Raw genomic sequence first — 25,068 nt, 5'->3', positions numbered from 1 at the left:
CTACCACGTTAGGGCCGTGAAAAAAGATTTTCGTCCTTCGAGACTCGCACGTTAGTTGTTGTTGTTTGAATGAAGAAAAGCACACAAACAACTTTGACGGCAAAATCGAATTTATTTTCTCTTTCGCTCTCCGTCTCGTAATAAGAAACAGCTTACCTTGCAGCTCGTATCCTTGGAAAAATATTGAAAGGATTCACTTTTCATATTCCGAAGATAATATGTCATCGCTTTCGCAAAACACAGCGTATGAGCTTTAGCAGAAGCATATAACCCATATACTTCTGGCTTTAGTCAGTGAGATTTTCACTCGTCCTGCTAGCCCTGTTTGCCGGCTTGTGTTATAAAAAAATTTGGGTTCATAAAATGCGCCATTTCTTCACGTGACCATACAAGGCCTGGCCATAAAGTATCAAATATGGCGGCTGCGTAACAACTTTTTTGACAGAAAATCTTGTTTATGCGTATTTTTCATGATCGAAATCACAAATTATCAAGATATAATCGATTTCTTAAAGCATACATCAGGTTGAGGTTAAAGCATATATCAAATTCGTTCATAGATGTTATAACCGTTGAATTGTCGTGAAGATCTTCGACGCCGATGGATGTTGACCAGTTTTTGTCGACAGTGTTCCCGTCAAAAAGGGATGAAAATATCGCCACTCCAAGGTAATTGACAAAATTATTTTGCATTTAATTTGTTTGTGATTGTTTATTCGTGCAAACGAAAGGATACGAGGATCACTTTTGATGGTAAAACACTCAGCGATCGAGTTAATCTGGTTTGGGTCGATCGCTAAGGTAAAAAGCTCGTGAAATATTTCACCCAAGTGGATAGAATAAATTCGTCATCGTTATTTCCAAGAAGAGTTAGATAAATGACCCAACAATATTCCCTTTTCTTGCCTCAGTAACAACTATTCTTGCCAGTAATAAGTCAAGAGGTCAGCGAATAAAAATTCAATTGGAGACCATCAGAAATTTGATTTGTTGGCTGAGTGGACCGTAGCTGACTTAAGCTTACTGTATATTTTTCTCATGGTTTACTTCAAGGTTGACAATAAATGTTTTGGAATTTCTAGATGAAGTAAGAAAGAAAGAAAGCCCTTCGAGAGAAAAGAAATACAGCATCTCTAAATTGCTGGAAGGATCGATGGCCGCATGTTTTGAAAATAAGCTTAATTTTACTTTACGTCCTTGGCCAGTAAAGAGACCCTGCCAGGGGGGTTCCCGTGTCGCTTGTCTAAATTTAAATATGTGCCATGTCGCTGTTTTATCGCTCTTCATGTCGCTGTCGGTAATTAAATTGAAGGAAAATTGCTTGTCCTTGTCGGAATTTAAGTTTTTTCCATAAGGGTTGTCGTTTGTCGCAATTTTATTAGTATGCTGTCGCTACTTTTTGGGCCATGTCGCTTGTCGGAATTTACCCTGGCAGGGCCTCAGTAAAAATAATTTATTTGTTCACCATTGCAGACGGTTATTGGAATATGGAACCCTACAAGATCATATTGGAGAAATTCTCGCTCAGTTTGATGAGGAACCTAAACCAGGTCTGTACATTTTAGTTCCTTACAAGGACTATGCCACAGATTTTACCAGATATTTGAACTGCATAAATTTGTATTTGTGTCGTAGGAAACCTAAAAGTAATGGTCTATTTTTATTAAAAATTGCTTTATTAAAGCACTGAAACTGCTGATGGCTCGGATGGAAACGGATTGCAACTTAAAAAAGTTAGGCTAAGGTTTTCAATTTGTTTATGCGTCATCAAAAATTAGATATTTATAGCTGTAGGCTGATTCCTATCTGCAAATTAGGGAAAAGATAATATTTGTTATGGATTTAGTTGCCTACATCTAATTTCTGAATGGTTTAGACCAAAAACCTGCAAAATCCCCATGACATTTAGCTCCTTTAAGCAGTGGTTAGAGTGATCATGGTAATTGAGTTACCCTTGGAGTAAGCATTTACATGTAGAATTAAGGAGGTTCAAAAGAGTTTCCTACTTACAATAATGTGTCCAACATGATAAAATATTGAAAACTAGTGCAAAGAATCATACAGACAACTTTTAAATAATGAAGACAAATTTTTTCAACAATGACACGAGCATGGGACACAGAAAAATTCTGAGTCCCTGACGAAAATCGAAACCCATGGCCTCCCAGATACCAATTGGAAGCCAGGGTTGTCAGTAGGTTTTTGAGTAGCAGGTTCCATCCAAAAAGTGGGCGGCTACGAAACAGAACTGACCTACTAATATTCGGAGTAGCCGGCGCAGAGTTCGTAATAGCCAGTGAAATGCGCCGGTTGCCAGCTTATTTTGACAACCCTGGGAAGCTCTAACCAACTGAGCTAGGATAGACTCGTGTTGAGCTGGGCTATTTACTAGGTTGATATGTGACACACGTGTAATGCACACTGCTAGGATCAGCAATGCTGAAAAAGTCAAGTGTGTAGTAAATAATAAAGATGGTAATGGTAGTTGTATTAATTAAACCATGCAAGAGACCTTGCAACCATGAATACAACTACCGTGATTCCCGGCAGGCATGCCCCATAGAGGGAATCGGCCATAAACCTAATTAGCAAATGCAAATTTCTTTTGACACTCAATCAAAAACTGCAGTTCTAAACAGCAAACCCTTAAATTTAATACTGATCAGCTAATAGTGTTGGTCAACACTTATAAAAATTATTTTTTTACTTTGCACAGTAAATTCAATACCTTGCTATATTACTTTAATTTTATTTTTTTAAAACTAGACCTGGATGCTGAAGAAAGAGCTTTAACAGATGGAAGAATTGGCCCAGAAACAGTTGGAATTGATAGAGCTAGCCTTTGTGGCTCTATGAATATTAATGATGGAATTGAGGTACAAGACTTACAAAATGTAGACCTTTTGAATAGTCAAGAGAAGATTAGGGTACATGCTTAGCGTTGCCCTATGTTGACAGTTCAGTGACTAACATTATTGCGGTTTTTAGTTATGTGTGAACTTTGAAATCCAATCACCGACCAATGGTTTACGCTTTTTGATGCTGTCAATCATCTAACTCACTAAGCGAACCTCTCAGGAAACAGTTCACTTCAACCGGGTCAAAAAAGCACATCTATCAGTTATGAATGATAGATTTCAATCCATTTTGTTTGCTTCAATATGTTTTTCATGGTTCATTGACTGTCGCCATAATTATGATTGACAGCAGCAAAAAATGCAATCACTCGTTTAATTTTGAATTTCAGAGTTTGCATTTCACTGAAAACCGCAATTTAATAAAGATCAATATGGAAAATTGACCCTTAATTTGATAATGAAGTGATTTAAAATATTATAAAATTACAGTCATGTAAAATAATGTTTTTTTATGTAAACGTTTATTTTTAGTACCCTATTCCATCAAACATTTCCGTCCAACATCGTGTTAGTGCACACAACATGGAGTGGCTAAACGAGCAACCAATTATCAATGTTTGATCGAACATCTACCAAAGTGAGCCCACATAACGCTTTGTGCGTATTACCACTGAAATAATGGCGCAACGTCACATAGATTCAGTTTCTGATTGGTTGCTTTTTCCCGCTTGGGCTTGCTTTGTTTGCAGACTGAGGTGGCTAAACGATCAAACATTTGCGCGTAAAGCAAAATGTTGGATGAAAATGTTTGATCTAGATCAAACATGGGAAACCATTTAAATGCAATGTTGAAGGAGGTGGCTAAAGGGTCAAACATGCTCAGTTCCAACACGATGTTGGACGAAACTGTTTAATTGCTTAGCCGAGGCTTAAGTGTCTCTATTACATATATATTAAATACTTCTTGACATGTTACAAAAACATGCAAAACAAATTCTGTTTCTGCTCTGTCCCAAATACACAGCCATGCATTCTTGAGTTTACAAAATTATATTGTACCCTGGTTGCCGTACCAGACGACTTATTAAAAAATGGTTTATTTGTAACACTTGCATTTTTTATTAATTTATATTACATTTTATTAATTAATTTTAATATTTTGTTGACTAGATTGAAAGCAAAAGCAACTTCAGCAGTGTCAGAGCAAATGCATGTGTTTGTAAAGGTACTGTTATTGAGAGTGGAATCTGCACCAAACTGAATCTTGTTTCTTGTCTTCACATCATGTTCATCCTAAATCAGGAAATCTCAAATTTGTTTATCAAAGAATGAAACCACTGTGTCTGACTTTATACTCTGATAATAAAAGATTGTAGCCACATCTTTTTCCTTCAAGCTGGCGTAGAGGGAATCTGAGCTGAAGGCAAGGGGGACATGGGGGTGGGAGCCCAGGAGAAAAGGGGTGGGAAATGGGAGAAGGGAGGGTGGGAAGCAGGATTCCTAAGGTGGCGGAACCAGGAGGAAACGAGTAAAATTTCACAACATTTTGTTATATTTTGCAATAGTCTAGATAATGTGACAGAGGAGAGTACAGCTATGGAATGGGGCGGGAGGCGAGTGTAAAAAAAAAGGGAAGCCGGAGTAAAAGGTACGGGTGGTGGGAGGTTAAGAACTCCCTGTCCCCCTCCATTACTGGACCTGGCCTCACAGGTGGATTTTAATTTTAGTTTGTTGGTTGAACTTGTCCTTGTGTTGAAGGTTTTTCTCTGGGTTCTCCAGTTTTCCTTTGTCCACCAAAACCATCACTTTTTAATTCCAATTCATTCTAAAGTCTGAGGGCAACAGGTTTTTCAGTTGCAAGACTGTTACATGTAATTCACTATGTGCAACCCTGGTTAAACAAAGGCAATTTATCTGTAAATTTGTTTCTCTCAAAAATGTTCTTGAATCTTGATGTATTATTTTCTTCAAGGCAAGTGGATGTATGAGATACTGTTAGGCTCCAAAGGAATCATGCAGCTGGGATGGGCGACTTTGCAGTGCAGGTTTACTAATGAGGTTTGACATTATTTGTACTGTGAAAAAAAAGATGTGATCTGAAATACAGTGTATAAATATATAAAAACTGAGACCTTTCTGGTGATTTAAGATGATTCTGACTAATTTTAGTGCACTGAACTCTAATATTTTAACTATTAATAGGGAACAGTAGTTCTTGTTCTGAAAGATCTGGAGATCAAACACTCACCATGTTGTACATGTAATTGTTATGTCCATGTTCTTTGAACAGAGCAAGAGGTTTTGTTCTTGCAGATGCATCGGACAGTATTGTGAAGTTTTGGGTAAACCATGGATGCAAAATGTAGTAGGCAAAAACCATTGATCAACTAGCATCTCATTCAGGGGGGTATTAGGGGACATCACAAAGTGTAAGGCAGCAAGGCATGCAATCTATTCCGGTTAGCCTATATAAATAGCAAGTCCGGTTAGCCTACAGTTAGCTTAGGTAGCTTGCGGTAAGGGTTAGCCTTTTTATTTGGAGTAGGGATTTCTCCGTCGCACGCCTCGCTGCCTTGCACACCTCGCATGCCTCGCTGCTCCTAGAACTCATGAATGCAGTTGTATATTTATATGAATTGTATATTATATGTTTTTAAAAGACAAATAACTGATTACCTCAAGTGTACTTAAGTTCTACATATTTCTTTGCAGGAAGGTGTTGGCGATACTAATGACTCCTTTGCTTATGATGGTCATCGGGTTAGAAAATGGAATGTGTGCACAGGAAAATACGGAGAGGTGAACATACGCATATGAATGCATACAAATAATTTATGACATGTTATTTAGTATTAAATGGCCCCATATTGGTCATTCTGTAGAAAATACCAGTCTGTCTTGACTAACTAGAGCATTTTACTGTAAAAGTAACTCAGGGGTTTCAAAATGATGCTATGAATTAGGTGTCAGCACCTGGAAGAGTACGTATAGGTGGTTTTAAAACCAAGCTCAGGGATGTAGCTAAGAAAACACTAAGCTAGCTCATTAACAAGTCCAGCTGGCTTTTCTGGCCTTGTTAGCTCTAAAAGTTTACCTAAGTCTCTGTTTTCATGTAAAATTTGAGCAGGATTTAAGTTCTCTTTAAGCCAGTGAAATGAGCCAGCAGCCAGCCCTTAGCGACATCTTTGCAAGCTCTCTTGTTGTGATCTGATCTCTATAACCAGAGTAACCAGTGATTTAAAATCAAGTAGCTGGCAGAACTTTGGTGGTCGCTGGCTTGTTTTGAAAACCCTGATAACTAGTAAGTACATGTAAGTTGATTTTTCTGTACCATAGTGGTCTGGGCCATTCCAAAAAAAATTCACACCCCCTCGTTTACAAATTTTTCTTAAGAGGTCTAAAATATGTCGGCACCTTTGAATCTTTCTGAGGGGGTAAGTAAAAAATGAGCAAAAAGTGGTCTTTTTCCGATGGGGTTAAGAAAAAATCGGGTTTTTCTGAGGGGGGCATCATGTCGGCACTTTGATCTTTTTTTCTTAGGGGGTAAATTTTGACTTACCTCGTCAACCGGGGGGGGGGGGGGTGTGGATATAAAATGGAATGGCCCTCTCAGCTAACAGAGTTTGACTCGCAAACCATGAAATGCTTTTATTAATGTTCAGGAGTGGATGGCAGGTGATGTCATAGGATGTTGCATTGATCTAGATGAAGGAACAATCTCTTACAGCAGGTCAGTTAATTTTGCAGAAATTGCATATTAATAAAATTATTCTAAAATATAATTTAAATTTATTATTCAATCTGGGCATGGCTAATTTAGCTAGCTTTTTTTCCCCCTAAAAGATACTTAACAACAATTATTCCACGAGCACACGTTGGATATGAGATAGTTATAGCCAACTCGGCACTACTCACCTTGTTGGCTATCTACTATCTGAGACCGCTCGGACATGTCCAAGCTATTTAAAACTACCACTATGTCAGACCCATGCCACACGATCGCTCGCTTGTAGCTATAAATAACCATTCACCTATTTTAAAAATATTTACAAATACTCTGCGCTCTGTTTTTTGTGTCATTCAAGCGTTTGGCTCAGAGCGAGTACAAGTCGTACAATTTACCTGGAACGTGTTGAATATTGCAAAACAATGACTTGTTTTCTGGATGTTCCATTTTTTGTTTTGAGTTTATTTTGGGAATCGAAACGTAAGTTGCAAACTCAGCAAGAATGTGTCAAGGCACCGGATACACGTCATCATGTGCGCCAGGGGAATTACCAAAAGCTCGTCGGACGACGCTAAACAGAGAAACACAATGGGATGGCCTTAGTCTACTCTTTATTTTGACGTGATTTGGTTTTCTTTTTATTGCAATTTATGAACTGGTTTGGATTTATTTTAGTGAACATTGGAACAAAACAAATATTTGTATGCGTAAGCAGGCATTTATCCGGCTAGGCATGTGGTTTTTAAAAAGCAAAAGATGACGCAGTGAAGGAAATTCATGTCATGCACATTCCGTGACTAACGCAAACACAACTTGTGTGTTCTCAAGTGAGTGCTCAAACATTAACCGCACGGTTATAAACTGTTTGCAGTTCTTGTTATTATTAAAAACACCAATAAAAAAAAATTGCTATATTTGAGCTCCCTGACTGTTCTCCCTGATGCATACATGTACCATGTTTAGGATCCATGGTATAATATGAGCTCATAAAATTTTACCATTGCCTGTAAACCAATCAAAACTCAGGAATGGCAATTTACCATGGCTAGTTTTTAATAAATAAACATGTTTTTATGCCTGATGCGTCTAGCCTAACTGCCAACAAAGTATGACAACAATTTTTTATGTCAACCCTTAACATGTCCTTGACAACTTAAAGTATCTGCCTTCTGTCCTGAATACCTTAAGTGTCAGAGAGACCAAATTATTTACACCACTAAAACAGACGATGTGCATCCCCAGCCCTATTATATGGGGTCCCCTGCATCCCATTGTAAGACCCCTATGATACGTTTGCCCACTCTTAAAAATTCACATTGTAAAATCAGATTGTTAATATTCTTCCTCTTCTTCAAGGAATGGGCATTTCTTAGGTGTGGCATTTGACAATGTTCAGTACGGCCCTGGCCTTGCTTATTTTCCTGCTGCCAGCCTATCATATGGAGAATCATGTCAGATGAATTTTGGGGGAACTCCTTTTAAGTATCCTTTTTTTGCATTGATTAGACCTACATGTACAAGGCTATGCTCTAAGAAAAATTACAAGGAGCCCAAAGGTTCCAAACTATGAGATCCAGGGTGCCCAGCATAAAGCTTATATGAAAGAAATAAGATTATCTGGTCGCCCAAAGACAAAAGTTAGTCGCCTGAGGCACCCGGGCACCCTTAGAGCACAGCCCTGATGTAGTATCATGATAAATGCAGAGTAGTTGAGACACCTAGTTAATACAGGTAACAACATGAAGTCACTCATAACTAGGTGTAAGTCCTGGCTTTTCAAAGCAGTCAGGCAATGTTTTGCTTAAGGTCATTCCACTGTTTTGCATTGCGCATCCTTACTGCGCAGAATTTTATTCATCATCAGTGCACACACATAAGCAAAATGACGACTTTTTCTATGAACCTTTCTCTCATGTGAGAGAAAAAATTGTCGTTTTCTTGTAAATGAGTATGGTGTCAAATCTGATTTTTTTTTTCTCATATGTTAACCACAGTGGTCAAGTTCTTTCTATAATCACTGGAAGTGTGTACTTTGCCAGTACTCACGAAGGAATTATAAAGCAATTATGCAGTATATACGTATATACAAGGTCTTCATGCTCCTAAAGAAAATTGTGATCATCCCCTATTTATTTCAAAGTATAAGTTCCCTTAAGAAAGACAACCAATAGGAAAAGTTTGAATGAAAATCTATGTCAGTCTCGCTCTATTTCTGGAGAATTACCGAAGCCAAACTGCAGCCTTGAAACAAAATTTAAAAATTTAAGGCAAAAATTCATGCACCATATGATAATATTGAGCATTTGTGTAAGCTCTTTTTGTGAAAATCGTTTCTCTAGGTGCCTCACTTCAGCTACTTCTTGCCACATTTTCTTCAAAGCAAAGAGACACTGAGTTATGTACTTACTGTAATAATCATTTGTTTTACTGGACGGTTTATATATTCCAAAATGTTTGTTTTACTATGTATGAGTCAGCTGGCATATTTATTCTTAACCATTAAAAGATTTCCTGTTGAAGGTTACAAGCCTCTCCAGGACCCTCCAATCTCAGATGTAGCCAAAGCTGTAGAACTTGCTTCATGTTTGGAAAGACTTCTGCCAGCTGTAAGTTTGCACAACCCCCAAGGGGAGGGCAGTACATCTTGCATTTTTGTGGGTTGAGGGGTGGGTGGGGATGGGTGGTATCACCCAGGTTTTCCAAATCTTGACCATTTTTTAAACCACAGTACGCCGTTTTCCATACTAATTTTCAGATCTACCTATCTGAAGTAGAAAATTCCGTTTTTGTACATCAAAAACTAATTATATGTGTGCTTACGTGTCCTGCTATCGTTCATTTAAAGATGGAAAGGCCTGTCAAGAGAACAGCTCAAACAGCTCAAACCCATACCCTGGGGGGGGGGGGGCACATATATGTTTATAGCTTATACAGGAGAGTAACCCCCACACCACCCTCCAACCTCAGAGGTTTGAAGTGGAAGCTATTAGAACAAACTTGCTCAAGTTAGCCACTGGTATCGAAAATCCCTTATTATTATAATTGTTTATCATAATTATACTTTCAATGTAATCTTCCTCGATTATTTGTTTCCCATAGTTAACTTTAGATGAAGTCTCTCCCAGCCTACCTTATTATAGGAAATTAACGCTTCATGAAATAAACGCGAATTTCAAAAATTCGCGTTAATTTAAGTCGCGTTAATTTTTATTAACGTTAATTTCCGCGCCCTTAATTAAGTGGAGCGTTAATTTCCGCTACCCTAATTTCCATTATTTTGGTCTCAATTTCTCGATACAGTCCAGACGTTCCAATCTCCTAGGATAAGGCATGTTTTCATCAGGTGGAAATCTACTGGCATCACTGAAACTGTGAAGAACGCTTGAAGTATCACGAACATGGTTTCCGTCTCGGATTGTACGACTAGTGTTGAAATAAACTTGCTCCTGTTGTCTCAACAAATGTTTTTTTTTGTGCACATCGTGTTAATTTCCTTCATTTTGAAATACTACCCTCTCTTTCGCGTTATTTTCCTTTATTGGAAAGTAATTTTTCTTTCGATTCGCGTTAATTTAAGTCGCATTAATTTCAAATACCTTAATTAACACAAGCGTTAATTTTCTGTAATGAGGTATGTCTTATTGCTGTTCGTATTATTTTTGTTTTACAGCCAGACAGGGTTCCTTGGATGCCGCCATCTCTTCATGGTCGATCTGATACTCTGACCCTTCTTACTACTGCACACGTGTTTGAAAAACTGGGACCACTGCTGGTAAATACACAAAGGCGAACAAGGGTTGTTAAGCTTTGAGAAGATCAACACGGATTTTGATCAATGAACCTAATCAAAGTGGCTATAAGCTAAACTCAGAAAATTTATTATGAAACAAGGATAAAAAACAACAAACTGACAAATAAAGATTTGCCAAAACAAATGATGTTAACCTTTCCACACTTCAGTTTGCTTCACTTAGTTTGATTGTCATCTAGCTGCCAATCGAGAGCAGGCCGAAAGGCCAAGAGATAGAGTTCCCATCTGTTGCAAATTGTTTTCTTTCTCCTTTTTTCTTTTTTTCTTTCTTTTTCCTTTTTGTTTTTTGAAGGTTAGGAAAAATGATAATATCATTGGAAAAATTAAGTTTTGGTCTATTTCAAGCAAAATGACATTAATACAATATTTTGGCTGGTAATTAAGCATGTTAATATTATGTAATTTAACTAGAAATGTAGGTAATCAGAGAACAGGTCTAATTCTCTAGAGGCCTTTATAAAACACTTGCACGTATTGCGTGCCTATGTTAAACAGGAAACGAGTGGAGGAGAGAAGAAGTGAAATTCACTTCGCTCACTACAACTCTTTTCCGAGTTAAAAACGAACTTGAAGTATTTCATGTTTTTGTAACCTGCGATCAGGCGTTTGTTTCTTTCTGCAAGTAAGTTAATTTTCTTATTACTCAACACTGCAAAGCCCGAAAATATCAATTTTCTGACGTGTTAGATCCCCTCATTTGTCATTATGATGCTACAAAAGCTAGCTATTAAAAATCAAATGATCAGATTCAAGGCCTGGTTGCTCAAAGTAGCCTTGTCTTATGTTTCTGCATTTTCAGACTGGAGGCTATGTGGTGGAAGAGGCACTCCTGCCATTCTTGTTAAAGTCCTGTTCAGGAACCAATCCGCTGGAACATCAGCCAGGTGTTCACAAAATACTGGACCTCATGTGGGTCTGCATGGAGGTAACGTGTTCTGACTGACTCGAATAACTTCAGTGAGCCAGATTGGCAAGACACTATTCCCGCACTGCGGTTCTCTAATCTGGAGTATCTCTTTCCCAGGGTTCTCTTTTTTAGGGAGAGTACCTTGGGAACGTGGTTCCCATAGTACAAATAGGCCATTTCCGAGTTACCCTTTGCCTCTGTTTCAAAACGAGTCTACGTGCGAAACCATTCAAATGAAAATGAGTTTGATTTGCATGAAAATGGACCTGTTGGTGAAACTCATTTTCATATGAATGGTTTCGCACGTAGACTCGTTTTGAAACAGAGGCAAATAGTAACTCGGAAATGGCCTATTTGTACCAGCAAACTGTTAGGGCTACTTGATAAAACGTAGTTTTACCACAACTCTTTTACCTACAAAAATTAACTCACTTATGGAACCAGCTCCCTTCTTACGTTAAACAATCTAGTAACTTGAGAGACTTTCGAAAACATTTGAAAACATTTGACTTTTTTAATTTAAAGGCTAGTTGCAAATGTAACTATTGTATTTCATAGATTTTAGCGACTTTTTTTTAGCATAAGTTTTCAAGTTTTTAATCCTGGGTGTAACATTTAGTGTGGGTGGGTTAAAGCATTTTTACATTTTAAATTTTTTTACTCATGAGATATTGTAATCTAACTATTCTTAAATTTTTAATTATTTTTATTATTTTTTACCTATACTAGTTTCTATTGTTTTTATAATGTATTTTAATTATTGTCATGCGCTTTTAACGTGAGCCTTTGGCTCGGATATAGAGGGCAACCTCATCCCGTGCCATGACATTAATAAATTGATTGATTGAATCATCGTATCTAGGGCGCAGAAGGAGAGGGAGGAGGTAGCAATACAGTACGTCTAGTTGCTTCATATAGTGAAACCTTGTGCCTCCTCGCTTCAAATCCTAGGAGAGAATCCATTTTCTTGTGTTGAAAGCCAAGTTATTATAATTTTTAAATTGTGTAACGTTTTGATACCCGCATGGAATTGAAGTTGCATAATTATGTACAATATTGTGCAACGAAAAGTATTTTTAAATAACTGGCATACTCTAATTTTGATGTTGTTTCTTGTTGTCTTTAGGACTTTGAACTTGAGCCATGTCTGAGACACTTGCTAAACGGGCTTATCAAGTTTTACTGGTTTCAACCGGTTACGATGGATTTCAGGTCACAGGTATGGATTTACAAACCTCTTTTGAATGTGATGCAAACCTAGTACAAGCAACACTGGTATGGACAACTCACTCCTTTCTGAAAATGTCTTGATATACCACTTAATTCTCCTAACTAACTTTAAGAGGAATGTATAGCACGCAGTTAGGAGATTTGATATGTCCATATTAGGAATCAAACGGTAATGTATTTTTTCTGTCCTTTTCTTTCAGGTTCGTTGTCTTTCTTTGGCTCTTGCTATCCTCAAACACGAGAAGACACGCAGGCTGTGGATTGCTTGCAAAACATATCCTTTTGTTAGCAAGTTACCTTCTTTAACTATAGACCTTTCATCTGTATTGAAAAGCAAAGAAACTTGAAAGGAAGACTGGGCATTTTTCAGAGAGACCATGTTGATGTTGTTTTTTTTTACGGTATATCGATGTAGCCAAAATGACGTCGAGTAGACTATATACTAGTTATGCAACGCTTTCGAGTGGTATACTATGGAATATCCCACGAGCCACTTGTATTTTCTCGGTATACACGCGAGCCTTTAGGCGAGTGTGTATGCCAAGAAAATACAAGTGACAAGTGGGATATTCCATAGTATACCACGAGAAAGTGTTGTGTAACTATTTTATACCATGCCATAGAAAATACGCTTACTAAATTTCGTCGAGAATACAGTCGCAGCGCACTATGGGAAGGTTGGGTTGAATACCGTCGAATATACAACGGCTTTCCTGTATTCTGATTGGCTGTATTTTCTATGGCATGGTATAAAAGCACATAGCCCCTGTTTACTCTTAAGGCCGTGGCAAACGAAGACACATCGTTGCGGGACACAAATGTTTCCATGTTTGAACACGCGCGCAACATTTGTTGCGGACACAAGTAAATATTAAGTAGAAAGTATCGGACACTTGTGTCCTTTTCTATGGCTTTTAGTTTGTGAAGCGACCATTGTTTTTTTTTTTTTCTATTCTCAGTCAATGAGCTAAGAGAAAAGAAGGCAGATCGCAATCTATAAGACAAAAGAAATCTTAAGTAAGTAGTTTAAGCCAAAGGAATATGGATGGTTCAGGCTGGGGGGGGGGGGTGGGGGGTTATTACAAACCAAACAGAATTTGCGGCTTTTGTACACAATATTTCCAAGGCTCTGTCATTTCTTGTACTTAAGTGTAATGAAAATGTCGAATTTTTAAGAAGAAACTTTTTTTACATTGGGTTGAATTTTACTCTCGACATTTTTTTGAAATCGTATTTTTTTTATGTGGTTTCCTTGACCATGTTAACTTTTCCTCAGAAGTTTAGTTATTTCATGCATATCAAGCCTCCAGATGACAACATCCTCCAGTCATCCTTCCCTTTGGTCTGGTGGGAGAGCGATGATGTAAGTGGTCTACCTTTACTAAGTAAACATGCATGCCAGAAGTTCAAAGAGCGGTTTTTAATTGAGTGAAAGTAATCTTGAATTTAGACTGCAAAACAGTCGTATCTTTTGCGAACGGGCTCGGTCTTCGAACGAGAGCGAGAGGTCTGGAGCTAACCCAGTGTCAAAACTGTGGGAGGCTCGCCAAACGATCGACGCTTCGCACCTTCGATAAGCGCTTTTCCCAACGACTTTAGAGAAAAAAAAAGACTGTTTTGCAGTCTGTCTTGAAATGCATTGGTTTTGCTTTCCTTTGTTTCGTGGTTGGCTTAAAAAACTTGTGCCACTTCTTGACTAATCAGAAGTGAAACCAAAATTAATCGTGACTCGCTCACACACGCCGTTTTCCCGCGCTTCGTCGACTTTGTGTATTTGCTTTAAGTTTTTATTGGTTCACTAAATTGTCTGTAGTGCCCTTTGTGATTGACCAGAGTGATTTTTGTCGGTAGTTTTGGTTAAAGAGACTCGAATAAAAACCGCTCTATGACACAATACTCACAGTCCCTTTGAAAGTCTCTGAAGATTAGAAGGAAGATCCATGAACTTGGACGGTTTGGCTAAATTTGTCAATATATGCCATTTGTGACATAGATGGTTTATTGTGGTAAGGTTTGTGTTAGTAAAGTAAACTGATGAATAAATTCACTTTCAGGAGTCTTCGAAGCCAAGTGAAGCCTCCAAAACAGAATACACTGCAGCCTGCAATAAACTCAAAAATAAAATTCAAGGTATATATTAAGGTCATTACCCTGAAGTTTCCGTAAGCAATGTGATGTAGTATGTCTCGTAACAAATGTAACTTATTGTACATTAGGTAATGTAACCGGCATGTGAGTAATGTATGTAGTGTAAGTAGTGTGAAGAATGTAAGCAATTCTAATGCAATGAAATGTAAAAATGTAAGTAATTGTACGTTAAGTCATGTTGGTAACGTAAATAATTGTTCAGTAAGTAGGCTATATATATATTTTTTTTTCTGTGTGTTGCAATAAAAAAAAAAGGTCATTACCCTGAAATAGAACTGAACATAGATTTTAAACCAAACTTCGCCTACTGGTTAACTACTTTAAGGGGACTAAAATTTTGAAATGAAAAAGGGGGGTCACCAGATTCGTTTAGGAGCGGGAAGACCTTGTATATTCCATATATTTCCTTTAAAAATCCTCTGTTAGCAAAGTACACGTTTTTAGCGATAATTTATTTTTCAAACATAGGAATTGATCTGTTTTCATTTTACAGAACGAATTTGATCGCCACAACCAAAATCTGAGAAAAAATTGATAGGTCACCATACTCGTTTTACGAGAAAGAAAAACCGCATAGAAAAACCCGCCATTTTGTTTATGTGCGCGCTAATTACGCGTAAAATTCTGCGCAGTAAAGATGCGCAATGCAATACAGGGCAATGACCTTAAGATTTTAGAAATAGAAAATGTTTGTACTTGTTTCATTAATACAGTACGTTTACACTGATGTTAGCTTTGGTGTGAGCTCAGGATAACTCGAAAGCTCGTGTGAACACAAGGGTTTATACCAGTACTTTTACGCTCCTCTAGTTTAAAATTGTGCATGCAAATACGTTTCTGGTCTGAAACCATTTCTAATGTTAATTACTTTACTGAGATTTGCAAGGCTCGTGCAGGGTCAGTTAATTTGAAAAGCGTATAGCAATGGTCTGATTAGGTTTACCTAGAAAAAAATTGAATGCGAAGTAAATGTCGGGTAAAAGTCAGTGATTTTGTTCAAGCAGGTATTAACTAAAATCGTTTTGTTCTAAAAAAAGTTCAGTACATGCAAGTTTGAAGTAATTTTTTAACAAGTAAAGTTCCCTGAATTTAAAGCGTGGTTGTACCTGGGGAAAGTGGTATGCCATTATTTACTTTTTACTTTACTATTTTACTTCTACTTTTTTAGAGTAGAAGCACGAATATAACACGATTTTCCAAATATACAATAACTTGTTCACCATTCGTAACTTCTTGTTCTTATTTCAGTGCTCGAGAATATTCAAGTCGAGATTTGCAAGATTTTGTTAAAAGGAGACGATCGACCCACACAGGTAATGCAAGGTGCCTAGAGTGTACTGTATGATGCGAGTGAAAGGGCAGATTTCGACTGCATGCGTCAAGCTTGCACACACGAATTGTCTCGCGTAAATCGAACATATACAACCTGCTATAACGGCTCTCGTGTGTACGACACGGGAGTGTTGTGGGATGTTGAAAAGTGTTTCTGTGGCTACATCCAACTGACTGATAATAGAATTAATCAGAGCAATGTCATCGTTAATTTCCTATCTCTATGGAGGTTTATGGACATAAACAACTGGACTATGAACTTGAGTTTTGTACATAATAAACCGCTTAAAATCGTCTCGCGACTCTAACAATAAGCTTGCATATTTTTACTCGTAGTCTTTTAACAATTTATTCTTCTTATTATTATTTATAGGACTCCAAGTCCACACGAGTGCTGTTTCTAGAAAAGTTTAGGAAATTCCTTCAGGAAAATATGATGACTATTTCGGTAAGATCGATTTAGTTCTTTTTTCCTTTCTTGTTTTTATCCCGTTAAACTTCCGTACTTGTTTTCCCGGCTCCCAGATGCCATTACTTTGCTATCAGCTCGCAAACAAGAATCACTAGCTGCGAAGTCTACGGAGAAAAAAAAAATGTCTGTAAAGCATCACGCGGTTTTTTCATCCTCACAAGCCGAAATCTCCGTAATGATGACGTATCACTACAGGGATCGCTGGAGTGTCTCTGATTGGTTGTTACTTGCGCGCGAAAATCTGTAACCAGGCAACAGCCAATCAAGACCTCTGTAGTTGTTCGTCATCAGTATGGAATTTTTCAGGTCGAATGTCACGCGTCTCTCGCGTCGCAAAGTGTAAAGAGTCCCGCATTTCTTACAAATTATAATCAATGTACGCTATGATGATTTCAAGGAGATTTAATATGAGAATTTGCATTCTTTTTTTTGAACAGCTTCAACCGTCCAGCGCATGCGCAGGACCAGTGATCACGTGTTTCTATCACAGACTGGTGCAAGCAGTCCGCTGGCACTGGGAGCAGTGGGCTCATGAAAAGAATTCGCCAATCAGAAGTAAAGGTACGTGTAACCTGAAACAACATTTACTTTACTTGTAACAGTATGTATTAATTTTGTTGTTATTCTTTGACCTGTCAATGCTTTCGAGCCAACTTTTTTTTCTTGTAAACACTTTGGCAATTTTTACTCGCCGACCAAGGACAGTCTAGATACACGGAGCGTACGTGAAATCGTAAGGACTAATTTTTGGTTCGGTTGGTAGGGTCAACTTTTCTCCTATAAACGCTGGTTAAATTATGGCTCTGGGGAGAAAGAACCCCTCCTTACAGGGGCAGCTTTCGTTATATAACCAGGCCCTGTAGGTTGTCAATTTTCTTTAATTCCGTGTGATTTCTTTTGATTGTTTTTAGACGCTTACGTGCCCAATCACGTGTTCCATGACGACAGAGTCCACTTTTGGGACCTTCCCAGGTAACACTACTGCATAATCAGTGCAACAAAGTCTCGTATATTTTCGCAAAAAAAAATCAAACATATTTAATGTAAAAATTGTTAAATTGCTGTTATTAAACAGTTGGTTCACGGTTTAGGGCGTACACTATCGAGTTATGGTACACGCGGGAAGTTTGGAGAGCACGAAAGAAGTGTAAAAGCCTCTTGAGTGCTCTGCAAACTTCTCTGCAAACTTCCCGTGTGCACCATTTTAACAATAGAGTGTTTCTGTCGAGGAACTATCGGCTGATAGTTGCCCCGCGGAAATTTGATGTTCTTAAAACAAATATTAGCCCGAGAAGCGAATCTTCGAGGGCAAATATGCTAGTTTTAAGAACATCAATCGATCATCGATCATCGTGAATTATTTTTACTTTTGAGGATAAAAAACTCAATTGAAAGCCGAAATTTAACAAACGAAACAAAACCAGACGAGAAACCCACTAAATGCAGTGAATTTGGTTGGGTTTTTTTGTCTGCAGGCAGCTTGTTTACAAAAAACAGTCACGGGCGGGCACTATCGATCCGGGCATTTTTCACGGGAGGGCACTATGGGCTGATAGTGTCCTCCGGCGGACGGGCACTATCGCGTCACGTGTTCAATTTAAACCAATCAGAATCGGAGAAAATTTAGTGGTGAACTATAAAACTTGATAGTGTAGAGCTTACAACATGAACCAATTGTTTTATAACATTGCTGGTGGAAATGTACATAAAACCCGCCGCCCGAGGAACAAAAAATTCTGGCGAAGCAATTTGCTAACACTGTCAGCGTGCACTATTGTATTTTGCTGCACACTTATGTATACTGAATTTGATTGCACGGCTTTGCAAGCTATGTTATGAAGAGAATTTTTATTTGAAACGGCAGCAAATCCCAACATCTCTGTTTTCTTTTCATAGACTTGGTGGTGTTCTGTCACATCTAAAGAAAGCCTACCATGGTAAGTAGGATTGCCTTGACATTGTTACATTAGGTAAAGTAATGTTGAAAACGTCTTGGCCAGCATTGCCCCAGCATTGGCCAGTTAAACACGTTGCAAGAGACCTGGGAATAAAACCAGACTCCTCTCTTCCAACCTGTCGTCATATTTGTTGCAAAAAGATGGAAAGAGCTAGTCCGTAAAACGCGGACAAATTCACGAAATGTTGAATGCTTTTTCATATTTTAGATACGCAATACGGCATATTTCGAACAAATGTTCATAATCAGAGGGGTCAACTCTGATATGCCTATCTATAAATTAACAGAGCAAATGTCGGAAAAATCAAATGCCCCGAGCGGGATTCGAACCCACGACACCCCGGTCTCATGGAAGGTGCTCTAACCACTGAGCTACCGAGGCAACCACAGTGGAGTGAGTGGAATATTTGCTATAAAGGATGTCCGGTAATCTTAATGTTTCCTTTGTAGCAAATATTCGACTCACTCCACTGTGGTTGCCTCGGTAGCTCAGTGGTTAGAGCACCTTCCATGAGATCGGGGTGTCGTAGGTTCGAATCCCGCTCGGGGCATTTGATTTTTTTCGTTATTTGTTCTGTTAATATATAGAAAGGCATATCAGAGTTGACCTCTCTGATGATGAAAATTTTCATATTTTGTATTAAAAGCCCTACACGTTCCAAATCCTAACAGCAAGTGAAACAAGCAAAGTATAAAAAGACGCTTGACAAAGTGAAATCTGTATTTTTATTTATTCTCTTTTCAGATGTCATCGAGGAATCAGCCAACCGAGCGAAGTCTGGTGAAGAGGACGAGCAATCTTTGACGTGTGAAGATCGCCATCTCGATCCCTCATTGGTTGAAATGTTGGATGGCGTCATCATGCTTTACCACATTGCTGTACACAAGCAGCTTTCAAAGGTATGAGCGGGCACTGGATCCGAATTTACACATTGAATAAAATTAAGAGCTAAATCGCACAGTTAATTCACACTAAAACTTGGCGATTTTTTGTTTGTTAGTAAGCATATGGCGTATTTTCATATGGTGTTCCAGGTAGCATTTCCAAACTTCTTGTTGAGTTTCTTATTTTCGTTAAATAACATGGTTACTAGCCAACATGACGTCCCAAACTCGATTAACTCGGGTTCTGCAGTCCTTTTAGCTGTTTTCCTCGAATTCACTGCCATCCTCGTACCCAGGGTCTTCGTTCCGTTTGAAAAAAATTGCGCATGCCTAGCTTTCAAAAGAATGACTCAACGAACTTCTTGGTGTTTTACTTCCGGCTTTTTTTTATAGTTTTCAAAATCAACCAAAATCGATCCTGCAACGGAACTTCCGAGAGTCGCTCGTTACGTCAAGCTTGCGCAGTAAGGAACGAGGACTCGAGGTAGATTGACTCACTCGGGCTTCAAGCGCTCACCGGGATAATTGTATTGAAGAAAGCTTTACTCTCACAGTGTCTTTCTCCACCAGGGAGAATGATTTCGCAACTTTAGAAACACGACGAAACTAAGAACGATTCTCATCTCGAAGTCGTTTGTGGGTCCTTGACTACCGACAATATGGCCCACAAGTAACGACCCACAAGCGACTGCGAGATGAGGCTCGCCCAGATTTCTTTTCGCGGCGTATAGTACCAGCAAATTGTTTGGGTAACCCGACAAAATGCTTTAAGGGAGTGGGGGAGGGGTGGGTAACTTGCAGTGCACTAGCATGCCATCGAGCGAGAGAAGGAACTACTCGTATTCGTTACATGCTTCGAAGGTTGTCCTGGTTACATACTTTACTTTTGTTTGTTTTGAAGTTATATGTTCATGTTCTTTTTTATTCAGGTGAGAGCAGTGCGAGACAATATGAAACAGAACATAAAAGCTCTGGAAGAAACAATGACGAAGATCAGACGCTGTGAACCTGAGGTATTAACAACCTCATATTATGTTACAATCAACCGATAATTTTGATGGGTAAAAATACATTGCCTGGTGTTCTTCTTCTGAAAGCAATGATATCAAGTCTTTTCTTTTCAGAAAACAGACGTACTATCAGAACTGGAGAGATCCAAAAGAGTATTCACGAAAGAAACCACAAACTGTGCAAGGCACATGGCCTGGGTTTCCACCCTTATTTTCACAAAGGTTTGTATTTGCGTGCTTTGTGCTTGGCGCTAGGAGAATGCTGGGAAAGATATGACGTACGGTTATGACGTCAATCTCACCTGACAACCCTCACTGGCCGTGTTTCTGATCGTTAAACTATGCAGTGAACTCTCTATAAGACGGACACCTCTCTAAGACGGACATCGGACACTTTGAAATCATTAACGGACACTTGACAAGTGTTTTTATTATGTTTTATTAGTGAAAATATTCCCAAACTTTGTATTGACCTAAAGCAAAGTTAGTCGGCGCTCTAAGAAAACGTGTATACCAAGCTTACTAACCACAAACAGTGACGCTTTAACGGGGTTACTTCTATGCTTACGTGTATGGGCACTAAAGAGGCAGTTTTTCAGCTTGCAGAAGCTCTCAACTTTACGGTCCTTTTATTATTTTAGTCTTGTTGCAGTATGCAAAGGTTTGTTGCATTGCGCAAAGCTTTAGCTTTATTATCTCAGAATTACTGGTGTCAAGTTACCTCGACTCTCTACAAGGCGGACACATCTCTAAGACGGACAGTTGCGGCCGGTACCGAAGGTGTCCGTCTTAGAGAGAGTTGACTGTAAAGAACTACATTTAAATTGGCTGTAATTGTAAATATCTTTGAATGTATGAATTTGTGTTTCCATTTTGTTGTTGTTGGGGAAGTTGTTTTTATACAGTGATAACCTCACGATTTCCGTTTTTCAGGAGGTGTTTTTCCCTTTGTTTTAATTAAATAAAGTATTATCTTAGGTCAACAGTAAACACTTTGAAAAATCAGGGTTTTGATGGATAATCAAATTCTCTTAAATGAGCTATTACATTTCTATAGATATTCTAAGGAGAGATTGATTATTGATCTCTTTAGGAGAAACAAAATGACGTTCATTGGATGCTAAACTGCATTGTGTCATCTGTGGAGCGGGGCGCCACCAAAGAACCGCTGTTTGAGTTCACGCCTGAGTTCTACATGGAGGCCGCTATCAATGCGTTTCACGGGCTCAGACACTATTTTCATCCGACGACTTGCTTCAGCGATATACCAGGTACGATTTATATTATTTAAAGTACTTTTTTAAAGGGCTTTCTCCCAATATTTTTAATTGATTTTGCTGACGTGCAAAATTAAATTTCACTATCAAAATTTGTTTCATTGAATTAAATGAAACAGGATTTTAGTTTGGGAAATTGGTGCGGCAAAGTAAGCGTTTTGCATAACAGTCATTTATTGAGCCATCTTTCTCTTAATAATAATTGTGTTCGTCTAAAAGCTACACGCTTAATAGTTTTGACGAGAAACAACGTTACAAAGTATAAATGTCAGTACTTTCTCGGTTCTAGCTCAAATTCAGAATTGAAGAGGAACAAAGTTCCCTTACGGTTTGGAATTCACTATTTGTTCACTGTTATTGCGTAGTGGTTGTACGGGACCTAAATATTCATAGCCAAACATTTCAAAATCATTGCGATACAGTTCTCCTAACCGAGTTATGTACCGAGGAGGAACCTGGGAATAATATTCCAACACTTCATCTGTGCCTGTTGATTTGTGAATTGGCGGGAAAGTTACGCGGTCGTCAATTCCCGCCATTTTTAGTAGAAGAGGCGCGTCGTCTTCCAAAGTCTCTAAGTGACCAGTGAAGTCGTAGTTGACAATGCAGGGATGACAGAGCTTCTCGTACTGTCGCCAATGTTGATTACGTGGAATATCATTGGAAAAATACCGAATGAATTCCGCGAAGCTGACATTATTGTCCCTATTAATGTCTCCGTTGGGTTTATAATCTTCGGGTCGATATGATTTTACAATGTCTGCACGAGCGTATCTTGAGACTTTCCTGCCTTCTCCCGTTATAAACTTGTTTTTTTAAGCAGAGAGCAAGCGGTGTAACGGTTCACGAACAAAAAGGAACTTGAAATAAGTTTGAATCCGTTGTGACCTTTCCTCCTCGGTGTATTGATATAAGCGTCTCCACAGATTAAAGCGATGAATGTTTACGCCTTTTTTGAGTCCACGGAGATCTCTTAAAATCTTTTTCCACGTTGTCGTGCCTACCTTTGGAATTGTGCAGTAGATAATCTTGTTTTTATCGTCTACAACAATGTACTTTAAGTCGCTGGTGGTTGGTTTCTTGAACGAGTGCGTAAGACAGTAGTCTTTCATTAGGTTCTTCCTAGCAATCTGCTTTTTTACAGCATCTAAAATGAGGACATTAGTAGATGGACATTTTTAGTGCTTGCAATCAAACCGGATGTGCTTTTGATGGGAACTATTCAATGTTGTGGCTCAATGTTCCAATATTGATTGACAGATTTCTCGTCGCAACTTGCAACTTTTAATTCGTATTTGTTCCGCAAGTTATTTTTGAAACGTGACTCCCAGTTTGGCGATTTGAACTAAGCCTGTTGCTAATTTCTCGCATTCTGTTGATAAACAGTTGACTTAGCTGTAATTATTTTCTGTTTCTTTGAAACAGTGGTACCCAGGGGGTACTCCGGCTTGTAAATGACGGGGATGATCGAATGGCAAAACTCAAGACTAAAAAAATCCCTAAGTACCCAAAAAAATCCCTCGACCAAAAATAACCCCCAAAAAACCCTTGTCAAATTACCCCTAAATTGCCAGAAAGGGCAATAACATAACACAATGAAAACCATAAAAAATTGAGTAGTTCGTTTTTAATACCCAAAAAATCCCCTATTTAAATCATGTCATTCAAAAAATTTTTCCAAATTTTCCAACCCAAAAAAATCCCGGAATCGAAAATTGCAAACTCAAAAAAATCCCTAAGTCTTCCGACATTACCCAAAAAAATCCCTGGACCAAAAATAACCCCCCAAAAATCCCTTGTCAAATTACCCCTAAATTGCCAGAAGGGCAATAACATAACACAAAGAAAACCATAAAAAATTGAGCGCCAAGGCACTTTAGTTCGTTTTTAATACCCAAAAAATCCCCTATTTAAATCATGTCATTCAAAAAAATACTTGCCAAATTTCCAACCCAAAAAAATTCCCGGAATCGAAAATTGCAAACCCAAAAAAATCCTTAGATCACCCCCGTCATTTACAAGCCGAAGTACCCCCCTGGGCAGTGGTAGCATTACCTCGTTTTATACGGCAAAATGAAGACCGGACTTTGGCGACTTGCTCGAGCAAGTTGCGACGAACAAACTGTCAATCAATATTGGAACATTGCGCCACAACAAGTTCCCATCAAAAGAACATCCGGTTTACCTGCCAGTTATCAAGATTTTCTTGTACTGGGCGCTTGTCCAGTCGATTGAAATTTTAAGAAGTTCAAGTTAATCCCCAAAAAACTACATTTAAACGACCCAAGTATTTTGTTCAATGCTTTAAAAGTGGCAAGTTTGTCAGTCGCGACTCCACAAAGAAAGTCTCGACTTGATTGATTGATTGTGTTTTATGTTGATTACTTGAAATTTTAAGGTTTGCAGCGTCTGTTGATCGCTTAGCAACGCCTAAGATTTCCAATATTCATTTGTGATCGGAAACAAAATCTGGTTGACGCGTGTAATTAAAAGAAAAACTTAGAAGAAAGAACTTTAGCGCTTTCTTATATTCCTCTAGCACGATTCTTTATCGCTTATTGTGCATGAATGCGTTTACAATCAAGTACTAACATAAAGTCTTAACATTTTGTGAACGAAGTTGCGTTTGTAAATATTTACCGGGCCATAAATCGGCGATGTAATTATCTTTTTGTTGTTGACTATTTCTTTGAATAACTACTTAGGTTTATACGTGTTTTTCACCTCTAGATTTGTTTTATAACTGAAATTAGATCTGTAGTGATTTCTTATACCTAAATTCTCTATTTCGTTCTAAATTATAGTGGCCCGCACGTGTACATTTTACAACAAGCAACTTTCGCCGGATTGGCCAATACCGTCCATTTTACCGGCAATGTCGTTGTACAGGGGCTTGTTATGTCGTAGTTCCACTGTATATAGTTTACGTGGTGAATTTCTTAGCATCCTTTAGAACAAAGTGAAAACGTGAACCACATGGGCAAATATTTCATCTTTCTCTTTACAATATTTCATATTTCTATTTACATATAACACTCTCTTCACATATTCCGGCAGAAATTTGTTCTGAACCGTAGTTACACTGAATGGATTGAGAAATATATATTCACCTTTTAATGGCGTTGTCCTCGGCGTCGCCGTCGTGTTTGCTTTTTTCTTGTGCAGCAAATTTGATGTTCGCTTGACAATATTTCGTGAGATAACCAGACTCAAGTTTTTCTCGTCGACGGTGATCTACTCACATGAGATAAACCAGTTTTCTTTATTTACTTGCGAAACTAGGTGATCTGTGTTGAAATTTGGGCTTTAGTCTCTGGCTAGCTATAAATCTTTTCAATTGACAACAACCATTGTTATTCAAAGCTGGAGTGAAGCTGGGTTTTTTACAACTGGTCTAAAGCCGGTTATTCAAAGTTCTGCTTAATTGTTCATTCTTTGCCACTGAATAATGTAT

The 25,068-nt window shown here is 38.3% G+C and overlaps 1 protein-coding gene and 1 pseudogene across 2 annotated transcripts in view; one reads left to right on the top strand and one right to left on the bottom strand.

The window, feature by feature from the left end:
- Positions 1-409: 409 nt before the first annotated feature.
- Positions 410-25,068, top strand: part of LOC144628980 (E3 ubiquitin-protein ligase RNF123-like) — an 87,381-nt gene continuing 62,722 nt past the window's right edge. Inside the window, exons 1-24 of one of the 2 annotated variants that reach the window (XM_078487117.1) lie at positions 410-669; positions 1,474-1,550; positions 2,767-2,876; positions 4,029-4,083; positions 4,831-4,916; positions 5,571-5,657; positions 6,521-6,588; positions 7,942-8,067; positions 9,092-9,191; positions 10,256-10,357; positions 11,196-11,321; positions 12,430-12,522; positions 12,734-12,807; positions 13,800-13,896; positions 14,588-14,663; positions 15,930-15,994; positions 16,387-16,461; positions 16,923-17,046; positions 17,397-17,457; positions 18,382-18,422; positions 19,188-19,342; positions 20,257-20,340; positions 20,452-20,559; positions 21,431-21,608. In XM_078487117.1, the coding sequence (XP_078343243.1) occupies positions 602-669; positions 1,474-1,550; positions 2,767-2,876; positions 4,029-4,083; positions 4,831-4,916; positions 5,571-5,657; positions 6,521-6,588; positions 7,942-8,067; positions 9,092-9,191; positions 10,256-10,357; positions 11,196-11,321; positions 12,430-12,522; positions 12,734-12,807; positions 13,800-13,896; positions 14,588-14,663; positions 15,930-15,994; positions 16,387-16,461; positions 16,923-17,046; positions 17,397-17,457; positions 18,382-18,422; positions 19,188-19,342; positions 20,257-20,340; positions 20,452-20,559; positions 21,431-21,608 (2,236 nt within the window). In that variant the 5' untranslated portion in view covers positions 410-601. Of the gene's footprint in view, positions 670-1,473; positions 1,551-2,766; positions 2,877-4,028; positions 4,084-4,830; positions 4,917-5,570; positions 5,658-6,520; positions 6,589-7,941; positions 8,068-9,091; positions 9,192-10,255; positions 10,358-11,195; positions 11,322-12,429; positions 12,523-12,733; positions 12,818-13,799; positions 13,897-14,587; positions 14,664-15,929; positions 15,995-16,386; positions 16,462-16,922; positions 17,047-17,396; positions 17,458-18,381; positions 18,423-19,187; positions 19,343-20,256; positions 20,341-20,451; positions 20,560-21,430; positions 21,609-25,068 lie in introns of both variants that reach the window. The other variant, XM_078487118.1, reaches the window with a different exon arrangement.
- LOC144629169 (carbohydrate sulfotransferase 11-like) lies at positions 21,623-22,775 on the bottom strand (annotated as a pseudogene).

The sequence above is a fragment of the Oculina patagonica genome, chromosome 10 (assembly GCF_052425735.1).
Source record: "Oculina patagonica isolate OP01 chromosome 10, crgOcupat, whole genome shotgun sequence".
Classification (NCBI taxonomy): domain Eukaryota; kingdom Metazoa; phylum Cnidaria; class Anthozoa; order Scleractinia; family Oculinidae; genus Oculina; species Oculina patagonica.
Note: the sequence above shows the minus strand (reverse complement) of the source record. Positions and strands in the feature narration are given on the sequence as shown.